Raw genomic sequence first — 13890 nt, 5'->3', positions numbered from 1 at the left:
GAGAGAGAGAGATAGAAAATGGGGAGAGCGTTTGTGTACGTGATACTTGGTGGAGGCGTCGCCGCTGGTTATGCAGCTCTTGAATTCACCAAGAAAGGTGTCTCTCATGGTGAACTCTGCATCATCTCCGAAGAACCTGTAATTTTTCATCCTCGTTATTATCTAATTTCTTACTTAACAACTGTGTCAACTTCAATCTATTGTTTTCCATTTTCGTTTTGGAAATTCGTTGATTGATCATCGCGTTTTGTCGAATTTTTGATCGTTGATGTTCGGTTTACTCTTTTGCACGCCAAGTGTTTGTTGTAAGTTTCACGAGCGTGTGTTTGAAGAACCATGAATCATTTGACTATTTGCTTTATTTTGGGAACTTTAGTTTGCTCATCTAATTGCAATTTTTCTAAAAAATTCTACTAGAGTTATCTATTGAATTGGTTTGGTTATGGGTTTCTAATAACTAGTGGATAGATGGAGTGACTTTCCGTTCTGGAACTTGAGAATTGAGATGCGTATGCCATGGTTATTGCAAAATCAAATGATGGATGGAGCAAAATTCAACTCAATCCTAGGCACTCGTAAATTTATTGATTACAGTTAAGGTGAAGATATTGGCTATAATGGTTGCACTTGAACCTGCAACAAACCAGTGATTTTTGGTGAAAGCTCTGCATAGGGTGTATTATGTTTGAAAGATAAATCCACATAATCATAATCATATTCTATTATATTCTTTTTAGTTTTATACTCTTATTGTACATTGCTTTGCATATATAAGGTTCTAATATGAATCGTATGATTGACTTTCCTTGCTTGAAGTCTTGGCATGCTTTTTGCCTTAGATTCAAAAGGTGGAAATTTTGCAGAAGAACAAGCTTATTAATGAAGTCTAGAGTGGGCCAAGCTTCCCTCACATATGTACCTCCACATTTTTAGTTTTGACTATTAGCAGTACTGTGTGGTCTATTCTTGGAAATTATATTCTAACACACACGTACCTGAGAGCTAGCTTAGATCTGATTATAATTCCATTAAAGGCACCAAAATGCCTTATTTTTGTAATTTAGATTTAAACTGAAGTTTTATTAAAGTTGTCGATCCTCAATGTCTGGTTCAATAATCAATGCATTTTGGAAAACATTATAAAGTTGTGAAATAGGCCCAACCCGGGTTTGAGATGTCACTGTTAGCCTGTTCTTCACATTCAACAGTGCTATTTATTTGGATCCTATCATCAACTAGTCCGTAAGGCAGGTATTGCATGTATGCTGATTCGTTGTTCATTACAATGACTATATTAGCACCAAACCATAAAACTCATATGTGACATATATTGGTGTTATAATATTAATGTATGATAAAAGAATCACATGTTATCCATGTAATGGTATTGATTTTTCTCGATACACATCTTTATTATGTGCAGGTGGCTCCTTATGAGAGACCTGCACTAAGCAAAGGCTTTCTACTGCCAGAAGGTATCCACTTGCTAACGGATTCAGTATTTAATGTTGTATATTAGTTTCCTTTATTTCAGAAAGTATCCATTTGCTAACAGATGCATTCATGGTTTTTGCACATTCGAGAATTATTAAAACATGCTCCTTTTTGTAGCATTGTTCTTGTAGTCTTCTGAACCATCTGTTCCAGTAACTTGGTGCTGTACTGCTGTAATGATCACATACACTAACGAAGAACACCACTATGATCCTCTGTCCTAAAAGAAGTGGAAAACACACATGAAATTGATCAACCTACAAATGTGAATCTAGAAGATTAATCGCATCATGACATTCATGTACTGAATAGTAAGATACACTAAGTTTTCTATATGAAACTAGATTCACCCATCATCTTTTATCAAATAGAGTAAAATCATAATATCCATGTTATGGCATTTAGATTTTGAAAATTGTGTTTGTTCTAGTCTTATTTTTTGTGAAGTTTAGAAAACAATTCGTATTATACTTTCAAGCCATTTAATCACAGGTTGCGTGATAGTCTCATCAGTTTCTTCTGTCTGACTCTGTTATGTTTTATACTTGTTCTCCACAGCTCCTGCACGCCTCCCTGCATTTCACACTTGTGTTGGTGCCAACGAAGAGAGGTTAACACCAAAGTGGTACAAGGAACATGGTAAATGTTATTCATGCTATCATGGATCATCTATTGACTTTGGGTGATCATGAGCAAATTGAGGATTGTTTTCTGTTATGAAAGTTCGTTATATATGGCTGTTTTGCATGGTTAAATCTTTCTTTCTTGAATTGACAATACTTGCTCTTGTAGTATGCTTGATTAATGAGTACCATTATAATATTGTCAAATGTTATAGACTCACCTGATAATAAAAGCATAATACATAAAATTCATTATCCTAAAGAATGACAAGAAAATTATGAACCTGATGTCACAAACTTAAAATAAGCATGCTGAAACAACCATGTCAAATTGATGGCATCACCCTTGTTCATGAGCTTAATATCATACAAGATTGTAATCTTTCATCGCCTAGTTAACAGTGAAATTCAGTCAAAAAGCAAAATTGAGAACCACTGCATGAGATGTATTTAGTGGATGCACACAGACCACTTTTGGATCAAGTTTTGACATCAAGCATTACTGATCACCATGGCACCCTTTAAATTCAAGAAGATATGGAAATTAGTGGCCATCTTTTGTAAGGTTGATGTTTATTCTGTTGCTTTCTATATATTTGTTTCCATCACTAATAATTAGAAGTCAATGCTTGTGTACTGAACCACAATGGGATTTCCTCTTAGTTTGTTGCTCATATTTTTTGTTCCAATTTTTTTCAGGAATTGAACTGATTCTGGGTACTCGGGTAAAGTCTGCTGATGTGAGACGTAAGACACTACTGACTGCAGCAGGGGAAACCATCAGCTACAAATTTCTAATCATTGCAACAGGTGCCCGGGTACTGAAACTGGTTCTCAAACAATATGATGCTTGATTTTAACTTCATTGGGGTTCTATGCATATAGTGATGCATTTCTAAACCTTACACAAAGCAAAAATAAAAATGCAAAATAGAAAAAGAACTTTAAAAAGAACAGCTCGATAAGTGACTAGTGTTCTTATGTTGGTCGTCGCCATGACTGTATCAACCATAATTATCAGGATTGTAATACATTTCTATTCTCAAATTTTGACGATGAATATCATAGGTAGGTCAAGGGGCCTCTTTATCTTTCGGTGATGCAAGTCACTTTTTGTTTCTGATTGTGAGTTATCTATCCACCATGGCATCATTGCCATTCATAACCACACAATACTCTTCTCTAAGGTTTCCTGTTCAGAGACATAATTCACTTTTAGTTTTTGGTTCAGAGTTCTCTGTCTACCACATCAATCACTGCCATAAGTAACCAAACAATATTCTTGCCAATAGAGCCTTAAGTGATGTTTCTTTTTGCTATAGTTTCTTTCTGCCCCACGTGCATTATTTCTTTTCTGCTATAGTTTCTTCCTTTTTGCTATAGTTTCTTGCAGCATCTATCAGACTGTGTTTAATGTGTTGTTCTTTTCCTGAGTATGCAATGCGTCAAGAAAGATGGATAAGAATCTATATTATGAAGGTTTTCTTAACTAAGATCCGGGATAGAAGCCCAAAATCTGGATTGTATAGATTCTAATAATGTCTTGTAGGTAATGTAAAGAATGTCTTCATAAGAAAGGTGGTGTGGGTCATTTCTTCTCCTCAGATACATGTTTTTCACCTCTAATTTAGGCAAGGAAGATTTACCGCTTTATTTCCTGAATAATCTGTATGGCTTTATTATAGGCTTTGAAGCTTGAAGAGTTTGGTGTGAGTGGATCAGATGCTGAAAATGTATGTTATCTACGCGATTTGGCTGATGCAACCAGGCTTGTCGACGTGATGCAAACCTCCACGGGTGGAAATGCGGTAGTTATTGGTGGTGGTTACGTTGGAATGGAGTGTGCTGCTTCGTTGGTGATAAATAAGATAAATGTTTCAATGGTGTTCCCTGAGGCACATTGCAGTAAGCCCTTTTAATTTCAAACCTAGCTATAGCTACTTTCATATATGTTCCACTGTTGCTTAGACTTCCTATTGGAATTATGTGTATATGTTATTTCCGTCTATTTTACAGTGGGCCGTTTGTTCACCCCCAAGATTGCGAGTCATTATGAAGAATTTTATAAATCCAAGGGTGTAAATTTTGTCAAAGGCACAGTTCTGTCATCATTTGCTTTCAACCCTGAGGGGAAGGTAAATTTTAGCTTATTTTGCTCGGTGATCTCAATCCTCCTAGGATATGATGAACATGCTGATTCGATTTGACTGTGGGACTGATTATATACAGGTTAGTGGAGTTTATCTCAAGGATGGAAGCTACCTTCCTGCCGATTTGGTGGTGGTAGGAATTGGAATCCGTCCCAACACGAGTCTGTTTGAAGGCCAACTGACTTTAGAGAAGGGAGGGATTAAAGTAAACGGGCGGTTGCAATCCAGCAATAGTTCAGTGTATGCAGTTGGAGACGTTGCATCATTTCCCGTCAAGATTTTCGGTGAAATCCGAAGACTCGAGCATGTCGACGCCGCCAGGAAATCAGCTCGGCATGCCGTCTCTGCAATACTGGAACCCGAGAAAACACCAGAATTCGACTACTTGCCGTTCTTCTACTCGAGGGTCTTCTCATTGTCGTGGCAGTTTTATGGAGACAACGTAGGTGAAGCCGTTTATTTTGGAGATTTCTCGGGGACTAGTTTTGGTGCTTATTGGGTGAACAAGGGTCATCTAGTTGGGTCTTTTCTGGAAGGTGGAAGTAAAGAAGAGTACGAGGCGATAGCCAAGGTGACGAGGCTCAAACCGGTGATCGAGGATTTGAGCGAGCTAGAGCGGCAGGGTTTGGGGTTCGTGGTGGCATTGAGCCAGAAACCGGGTGTATCTGAAGCAGCAAAAGATATGGATGTGGGTGGGTCGAGCCTTGTTTTAGAGAAAGCAATGTACCCATGGCATGCAGCAGCTGGGGTTGTGGTGGCGGCATCGATTGCTGCATTTGCTTATTGGTATGGAAGGAGACGCCGTAGATGGTGAGAATAGAATTAATTCCATTTATTATTCCACTATTTGAGATATTTATACCCATACCATACCTATAACTTATATTATACCCTTGTTGTGCAATTTTATTAGGATAAAATATACAATGTTCTATTCTATAACCATGCTTTCACGAAAAATGGGAAAAAACAAACCCTATAATTGTTTCTCATATGTCTAATATTTGAAGACTAACTTGAAATCACTGTGAACTGAATATGAATTCGAGTCTTGTTGGAAGTTGATCCGATTGTTAACTTTAATGCATATAAGATTTGCCCTACACCTACACAAATTCCTAAAAAGGTCGAGTATTATCGTATTTTAACAAAGTAATCATCTTTAAACAAACAAATAATGAATTGCTATGACAAAATCGATTTATTAAAAACACAAGTTTTAACGCTTGTTAATAAGTAAAAGTATGGGAATGTGATAGTATTATATTATTGAAAAGCATTTAGTGAACCTACACATATTGTTTTTTATATCATATATTCTTCATTTCATTTGGATTCGCCCTCTATTTGGTATCAAAAGTTGAAAGAATTAACATATTTAGGGTTCAGGGTTTAGTAGTATGATTCTTGCTTTAGATAAAAGTCATTGGTTTTGTCGAAGTAATTAAAATTTATTCAAAATGATATAGAATTTGAATCCTATACTAAGGGGATGTTTACTAACTTCTGACTAGGCTGACTCGGTCAGCAGTCAGTGTGTTTACCAAATCACGGATCTGACCAAGATCCGACCGAGATCTTACCCAGTTAACGTCAAATTTATGCTTACCCAAGTCAAATCCTTGCTTTCCATACTTGCTTCTTTTCTCGATAAGGTTTAACCCGCTCCCTCATCGCTCCTCCTCCTCCCTCATCTTGTGGGGAGATGCATTTGTGAGGCTGTAATATTTAAACATGAATAGATAATTTGATTATATATTTAAAACAACCAATATGTAACAACATGAGCTAAATGAAATACTCATACTTGCCAACAACTACTTCCTCCTTGCTAAATCAGGAGGGAAAGGAAGCACTACTGTGTTTTAGAAGAGGAAGTATATCAAAAGTATAGTGCTAATGGCAGTTACTTAACATTTCAAGAACATTTGTGTGAACAATTACTTTAGAAGATACCTCAATTTGACATTTTTTTACCACATAAATTTAAAATATTCAACCAGTTTCATAAATAGATTTAACATCTAATTTCTTCTGTCAAATATATTAATGGTATTATTTTTATTAGTAAGCTTTTATTTAAAGCATGCATTTTGTTTATTTATTTATTTATTAAAATTAATAACAAAATAATTACATATTATTCACCATATAATTACAAATATGGATAATGGTCATTTTATTGTTGGTAAACACTTACCAAAAACATATGATAAACATTCTTACCCGGGACAGTACTTACTCGGATCAGCACTCTTACCCGGATAGCACTTATCTGATAAGAGTTGGTAAACGATCCCCTAATTTATTAAAAAAATATATCAACAAACAAAAATTTGAAGTTTTTTCCGGATCTTCCAAAAACCAGAGTCTTTGTAAATTGCAATAAGAACTATATCTGTAACCATTTCGAAATTGGAGTACACTTTTAGCAATCAGTCCAAAGATGAGGGGTGTTTTAAGTAATTTACTGAAAATGAGATCGTCGCCTCCCGACAGTTTATCTGGAAATCAACCAAACCTCTCAATTCTCTTATCCTATCTCTCCCTCCTTCCTTCCCTTCCCCTCTCCTCTCCTTCTGCAGTCTGCTCTAATGGCGTCTTCTACTCTCTCCACAGTCACCCTACGCTCCTTCTCTTATCCTCCACACCACGCCAACACTCAACCTGCAACTCTCTCGCTCTTTTTCCCCAAACAAACCCTAGAATTCTCCCTCCGAACCCCCAAACTTTCCCATCGATCCACATTTCTCCGCCCCGTTGCCGCCGTTGCCGAAGAGAAGGTGGTGCAGCTAGGTGATGATATCTCCAACCTAACCCTTGGAGAGGCACAGAAACTCGTTGAGTACCTACAAGAGAAGCTTGGGGTCACCGCTGCATCCTTCGCTCCTGCTGCCGTCGTCGCAGCACCTGGAGGCGCTGGAGCGGAAGCGCCTGCGGCCGTGGAGGAGAAGACGGAGTTCGATGTCGTGATTGATGAGGTTCCTAGTAACGCCAGGATTGCCACGATTAAAGCCGTTAGAGCTTTGACTAGTCTGGCGCTTAAGGAGGCCAAGGAGCTCATTGAAGGACTTCCGAAGAAATTCAAGGAAGGAGTATCGAAAGACGAAGCTGAAGATGCGAAGAAACAACTTGAAGAAGCTGGCGCCAAAATTTCAATTGTTTAGATCACGAATTTGTGGTAAACTTTTCCTTTTTGATATTTGCCTAATGCAATGTGTTATTAGTTCTTCAGTTTTGTAGTTGAATTTAATCATTTTACGAATTCATGCCATAATTTACTCTCGATACTCTGCTCGTTTCCTTGTCAAATCTGATGATGTTGCTAGTTTGCTACTTGTGTTAAATTATTCATCCGAAGTTGTACTAGATGTTCTTACAGCTCTCTGTTTCTATCAAATTGAATCAGAACACATATTGTGCTCTTTTAAGTTCTTTCCAGTGTGCAAGTTTTTTCAATCTGTCTCACTTGAAAACTTTGGCGTCCAAGTGGCCATAGACCTGTTACTTACCTTCAAAACTACAAATCTTAGTCCTAAGAAACTAAGTGGACGAGAATACATTCTTGTTCATGCATCTTCTACAATCTACATCAAGCAATCGGCAAGATTAGGGAAACGATTCTAGATCTATCTTTGCGTGTTTATGCATTTTGTAGGAAATTGCACTTTTTTAAGTTCATAAGAATGCATTATTTGAAAAGTCTTCTTGCAACTCATTCTCACTGCAACAATGTTAAGGTCATTACCGCACGGTCCTTTCAAGAATCTCATTTCATTTAAACAATCAAACAAAATAAACACAAATTGACCTAGAGTTGGAAAATAACGAAGAACACTACTTGCTGATGACAAATAGTAGTCCTGGTTTGGAGAATCTCCGATACTAGGGATGAACATATTAACCTGGAGTTTCTTCAGTCTTAGGGGGAAGTGGCTTAATGGGTTGTATAGCTGTATGGCTTATTCGTAAGCCATACCAAAGTGTTCAGTTATGGCTTAGTCAATAAGAAGATGACTTTTTCGCTCAGCCCAAAAACTTGTGTCCTCTCCAGTAAGCCATGAATTTCCATCTCATACCCTTTTCTCAAATAGAACTCTTCCTTCCTCACCTACCATGAAATCGATCCTCTTCCCTCTTACTTGCCTTTTCTGATATCGATCTGCTCTCTTGTTCTCTCTAGAATCAACCTTTCTTCCTCTCACTCTCTCCTCTTTGATCTGCCTAAAATCAACTGTTTCCTTTTGATCTCTCTTCCCTTTCTGGACTCACTTTTCTGTTCCTGAAATCAGGCCGTCTGCCATCAGTGGATAGGGATGGAGGTTGAGGGAGATGGGTATTTGGTTTATTGGAAGAAGTTACTAGCAGGCTCTATAAATAGGATCGGTATATTGATGGTTTTTGGTTTTGGTTTTGGTTTTTCTTACTAGTTATTTATTTATTTATTTATTATCATAATTTTGGGTATTGGATGATGCGAAAAGGACTGGGTTCTGGTTTTTTACTGGGCTTTTTATGGTTTCGGGTATTGGATTGTGTGGAGAAGAAACCACAGAAAGACTTAGGGGCCGTTTACCAAACGCTACCGGCAAGAGTCACCACTCTCGTTTACTTTATGGAGTAATATTCTCAACCATTAAAATGGATTGATGGTAAGCGTTTACAATCCGGTAAGCACTTACCAGGTAAGAGTCATCACCCTCACTTACACTGTAGACCTATCAATCCTTGTCTTGGCTCTTACCGAGTAAATTTCTCGGTTCTTATTATGTTCATCCATTAAGGTAATTGAATCGATAACCGCTTACCAAGGTAAGTGTTTAGTAAATGGCTCCTTATAAACTTCGTTTTCCATTTCATCATTCACTCTTTCACCACTAATCACACCAAGTTTTTTTTTATCGAAATCGGAGAACAATCATATCGTCTTCTAATTAGGTATCAATAAATGGGGTTTTTGAATAGACTTCACTGATTGAGTTGTTTACAGACGAGAGAACCAGTGTTGGATTACAGAAGAGGAGAATAGAAGAGCTCAAAAGCAAGCTTCAATGACAATTGGTTCAGTGGTTCAAAAGTATGGTGAATCAACTAGTTTTTGAATTGATAGTGATTTGGTTGAATCAAACAATATGAAATCAAACTTGCTTTTAGAAATTGATGAATATTGTTGAAAGAAACTCTTGAATAAGGGTAAAATGGTCATTTTTGTCTTTCAAACAGTTTATTTATTTAGTATAAGAAACAGTTCGGTTTATCTATTTGAAAAACTTAATCCAATCGGACAGCCCCTTATGGATTGAATATAATATAACTAACTAAATTACCAAAATAAAAATATTAATTCATAATTATCAGCATAAAAAAATAAAAAATCAATTTACTTTAAAAAACAGAGCATGGTTTGCAATAATTGTTAACTAACTTGGAACCAAACTTAATAAAATATGAAATTTATTTTTCTTCTTTATTTACGATTTGAATGTTTGTTCAAAATGAAAAAAGAAACCTACGAGGCACTTCGTACTTTTGTATGGGGCAACCACAACCACCGCGGTGGCCGTCCTTTGTAAATCCGGTAGGGCTCGTGCTCATCTCGATCATCTTCTTTGCAAAAACCCGCTTTTCCAAAATCAAATACTGTTACATGGAACCTACAAAGAAGTTGGAAGAGTTTCTTATCATTAGTGGAGTTTTCTTTCAAGTTCGTATTTTAGTGTCAATCAAAATGAGATTGGGAGTTTTTTCAAAAATCACTCCATTATGGATGCTGACAAGAGTTTCTTACTATAAGAGCTGTGACAAGTACCGCTAGCCTTATCTGGTAAGTGAGAGTAACGACTCCTACTTGGTAAGCACTTAACGGATAAATTGTCGCATATGATGCCGTGTTAATGGACTAAAATCTTACATGGTAAATTAAGTTAAATTGTTAAACTCTTACCGGTAAGCGCTTAACCGGGTAAGCGTCGGATAAACGGCCTATAACCCTTTGGATAATAATGTCAATGAAATGGGGTTAGCATGGCATAAATATGAGGGAATATAGCATCAGATTTGCTAGTTGCATATCAGTCAAATTACAATCAATTGAGTTGTATGTTAGAACTGGTAGAAGCAGATTAAGCTGTAACACTATTAGATAGTTTGCTGATCTTGTCTTGATTGGTCTTGAATTACCAATTAGATCATGTCAAGTAAAAATATTATAATGTGCTTACACATGGTTGCATCAACTTGTTCTTTTGTTGTTGTTGAACTTCCTTTTTCCTTTCTGTTCTTCAGTGGAAGCCAGACATTGGTACCAAAGGCATGGAGGACGCGTGGAAGAGAACAAAACTTGTTGTCCTACGTTTGGCGTCACATTAGACTCGGACAAGACAAAACCTGAATGGGACAAAAATATGGGAGATGTGATTGGTAAATTACTAATCTACCCATGTCAAATTTAAACCCTAAAACCTTGCACAATTTTTTCACATACCTACCTCATTCGCGCTCGTCGAGTTCCATGTCGTCTGCATACCAATCGCACTCCTAGGTGTTGTTTGGTCCACCGAATTCAAAGGAATTGAAACAATCCTTTGACCAAATTCCAATTTCTTTGTTTGGTTCACATATTGAAATGGATAGAATCCTTTGAATTTCATAAAGTAAAGAATTGATCATTCATCGGCATAAGTGAAGGAATCGGATTCCATCACTGCCCATCCCTTGCCCCCGCCACTACCGTGCTACTAGTGTTCCCATCAAGCCCCACCCCTAACCCCCTACCGCCACCCATCCCCGTTACCCACCCCACATCCCTGGTACGACCATGCTACTACTGTCAACGTCACCCCCAAACTAACCCCCCCCCAAACCACACCACTACAGTCGCTGCCACAACCGCTCCTTACCCCATCCTCCCCACTTCCGCCCCGCACCCCTGCCCCACCCCTACCAGCAGGGCGGGGCGGTAGCTGTGATGATGAAAGTCATGGCATGGTGGTTGGTATGGGTGGAGTGGGGAGGGTCGGAACAAAGATGAAGATTCTAATTCTTTTGAGTGGTTTTATTCTAATTCCTTCCAATTCGAACAAATTCCATTATATGAACCAAACTTCCCCTCGGTCTCTTACAGTCAACTGAGGTTTATGCAAATCTAAAACTCATCTGGGAGTTTAAAACCAGCTTGTTTCTTGGTGATTCTGATAAACAAAATTGCTCATATCTTGTTGACCATGTTCATATATAACTAAACATTTACATTGTCAACAGTGTGGTCTGTATATGATACCAATGCAAAAATTCACTTATAAAATTGGCATTGAATAAAATGCTCTCAAGTCTCCATGCCACCATGTATTTGAAGACAAGTGTCCGCGAAGCAGGTGCAAGTACAATGTTGAGCTCTTATGTGCAGCTGTTGATCCTTCATATCTTTTTGACCTCTGAACTAATAACAGCAAACATCCTCTACAGACAAAAGGTCAGTAAAAGCAAACTTTAATTACATACATATACTTTGTGTTCTTGAAAAATGGTTCTCAGGATGAATATGTGTTCTTGTGATGTAAAAGAATATTGGGATTTCTTCACAGATTATGACCCTGTTGTTACCAATGGTTTCTTCAATTGGGATGAATGGCATTCATAACATCAATGTATGGTAATGAGATGAATCAAATCCTAATGAAAAATGATGATATTGATGCATGTTTGAATTGAAAATTTGTCGTATCCTACATTTTCTTTTCTACTACCCAAGTGATTGAATTCCATTGAAAGAAACCCTACCAAAACCCAGATTATCAACTCTATACAACTCTAACCAAACCTTCTCAGCTTCAAATCTTGCACTGTATTTATTATGGCTTCCTTCTTCTGATTCTCCTCCTCCAATGGCGGTTGCTTTTCCCAATGCCCCATCTTCTTCTTGCTCGTTTCTTGAAACGCCAACATCTTTCAACTTCTTCTTCTTCCTCTTCTTCTTGTTATTGGCCAAGCATTTTCTTCCCATCATCCATGGCAGCTTAAGGAACGTAAGTGTGAAGAAGTTGACGACGGCACATGGGCAGCAACATACCGCCACACAATCGGCAATCGCCCTGGCCGAGCAAGATCGGCATGACTTCCCGGAACATTCCGCTCCTCCGCCTTCTTCCGCCACGCCGCTTCTTTTGGTGATTCCGGTGGCCGTGGGTGGGCAGGTTTCTAATTGACGTTGACGACCACGACGACCCATTATCTGAAATAATGTTGATTTCTTGATTACTGGGGATCAAAACCTAAAAAGAAGAAACGAGTGAAGGGATTATGAGTTTCTGTGTTGGGATTATGGGAAGGTTTGATGGTGTGGAAGAGGGTTTTATGCAAAAACCTTTTTTTTTTAATTTTTTAATTTTTTAATTTTAATTTTAATTTGGGCATGCATTCTTGGATTTTCCAAAGGCGTAGTGAAGTCCAAGTGATTTAATGACGTGCTTGAAATGGTATATACCGCAAATGGAAGAGAGATAAAGTATTCGCTTTTTTTAAATAAAAATATTGATTCACCACATGTAATTAACTACTTACTGTGGTTACTCAATGTGATTAAATAAATTAACATTATTGCTTCATTTTATATATTTATTCATTTCTTTTTTATTTTTTTATTTCTACATTTTATAGGTCTTGAATTATAAAGCTTTGGATGGTTTTGAAATAGTAAAATTAGAGCATTATCAGTTCTTGTAAAAAACTTAGTTTTTTTTACAAGAATTAATATTGTGGATAGTTTTTATAAAAATCTCTTCATTTTTTAGTTTTTTTTTATAAGAATCTTGGTTCTTACTTTGAAATTCATATGAAATATGATAAATTGTTAAAAAAAAATTTATATTTTCTTGACTTTTAGATCCAATATAATAATTAATATGTATTTATTCATTTAACTCATACGACCTATAAAATGGATTCTTTATTAAAAACTACCATCGTGTAGTTTTATATAGATCATCAATTTGATAAGTTGGAAATGAATTGATAAGAAAAACTATAACAAATGGTTATTGTAAGAACCATACATGTATAAATTTAACATATAGGTGGAGGTTTGAACGATAACACCTCCACTTTACGAGTACGCGGGAACACCCGTATCATATATGAGAGAACTTGGTGGTGTGTAGATGACGAGCCATGCGACTTAGGTCGCGTCAAAGGTCGCCTGCATCTATGATTTAATTTCACATGTGATGAATTATAGTATCATATAAGTATCACATTTTATCACATATGATGATACATATAAAGGAGTTTAGTGGTCTAAGGTCGACATAACCTACAACCATGATCACACGAATAGTTATCCATACATCTGATTTGGCATCACATTTGTATCATATGTGATTAAATATAGTATTAACATGTGATCTTTAATAGTAAAAAAAACGTTCTTGCATTCTCTTGAAATGAAACTATTCTTGTTTAAACTCATCCCTTAACATATAATTTTATAAAGAATACCAACTCTTTTTTTAATATATATATATATATATATATATATATATATATATATATGGGCCTATTCAAGGGAGAACTGAGTTGTTTGTGGTAACTGTGAGAACCAATATTAACCACAAATCAATAGATAAATT

At 36.8% G+C, this 13890-nt stretch overlaps 3 protein-coding genes across 3 annotated transcripts; 2 read left to right on the top strand and 1 right to left on the bottom strand.

The window, feature by feature from the left end:
- On the top strand, window positions 1-5206 carry LOC112519052 (monodehydroascorbate reductase 4, peroxisomal). The gene is made up of 7 exons (XM_025126989.1): window positions 1-138; window positions 1424-1475; window positions 2053-2133; window positions 2817-2935; window positions 3803-4022; window positions 4134-4252; window positions 4347-5206. The coding sequence occupies exons 1-7, from the start codon at window positions 19-21 to the stop codon at window positions 5079-5081; spliced, it is 1446 nt and encodes a 481-aa protein (XP_024982757.1). The 5' UTR covers window positions 1-18; the 3' UTR covers window positions 5082-5206.
- Window positions 5207-6844: 1638 nt separating this feature from the next.
- Window positions 6845-9432, top strand: LOC112519027 (50S ribosomal protein L12, chloroplastic-like). Its single transcript, XM_025126935.1, has 2 exons — window positions 6845-7448; window positions 9258-9432. The coding sequence occupies exon 1, from the start codon at window positions 6862-6864 to the stop codon at window positions 7432-7434; it is 573 nt and encodes a 190-aa protein (XP_024982703.1). The 5' UTR covers window positions 6845-6861; the 3' UTR covers window positions 7435-7448; window positions 9258-9432.
- Window positions 9433-12008: 2576 nt separating this feature from the next.
- LOC112511244 lies at window positions 12009-12494 on the bottom strand. Its single transcript, XM_025116825.1, has one exon. The coding sequence runs from the start codon at window positions 12492-12494 to the stop codon at window positions 12009-12011; it is 486 nt and encodes a 161-aa protein (XP_024972593.1).
- Between the last annotated feature and the right edge of the window lie 1396 nt (window positions 12495-13890).

The sequence above is a fragment of the Cynara cardunculus genome (assembly GCF_001531365.2).
Source record: "Cynara cardunculus var. scolymus isolate 2C chromosome LG 1, CcrdV1, whole genome shotgun sequence".
NCBI lineage: Eukaryota > Viridiplantae > Streptophyta > Magnoliopsida > Asterales > Asteraceae > Cynara > Cynara cardunculus.
The sequence above is the reverse complement of the archived record's forward strand: the minus strand, read 5'-3'. Positions and strand labels throughout refer to the sequence as shown.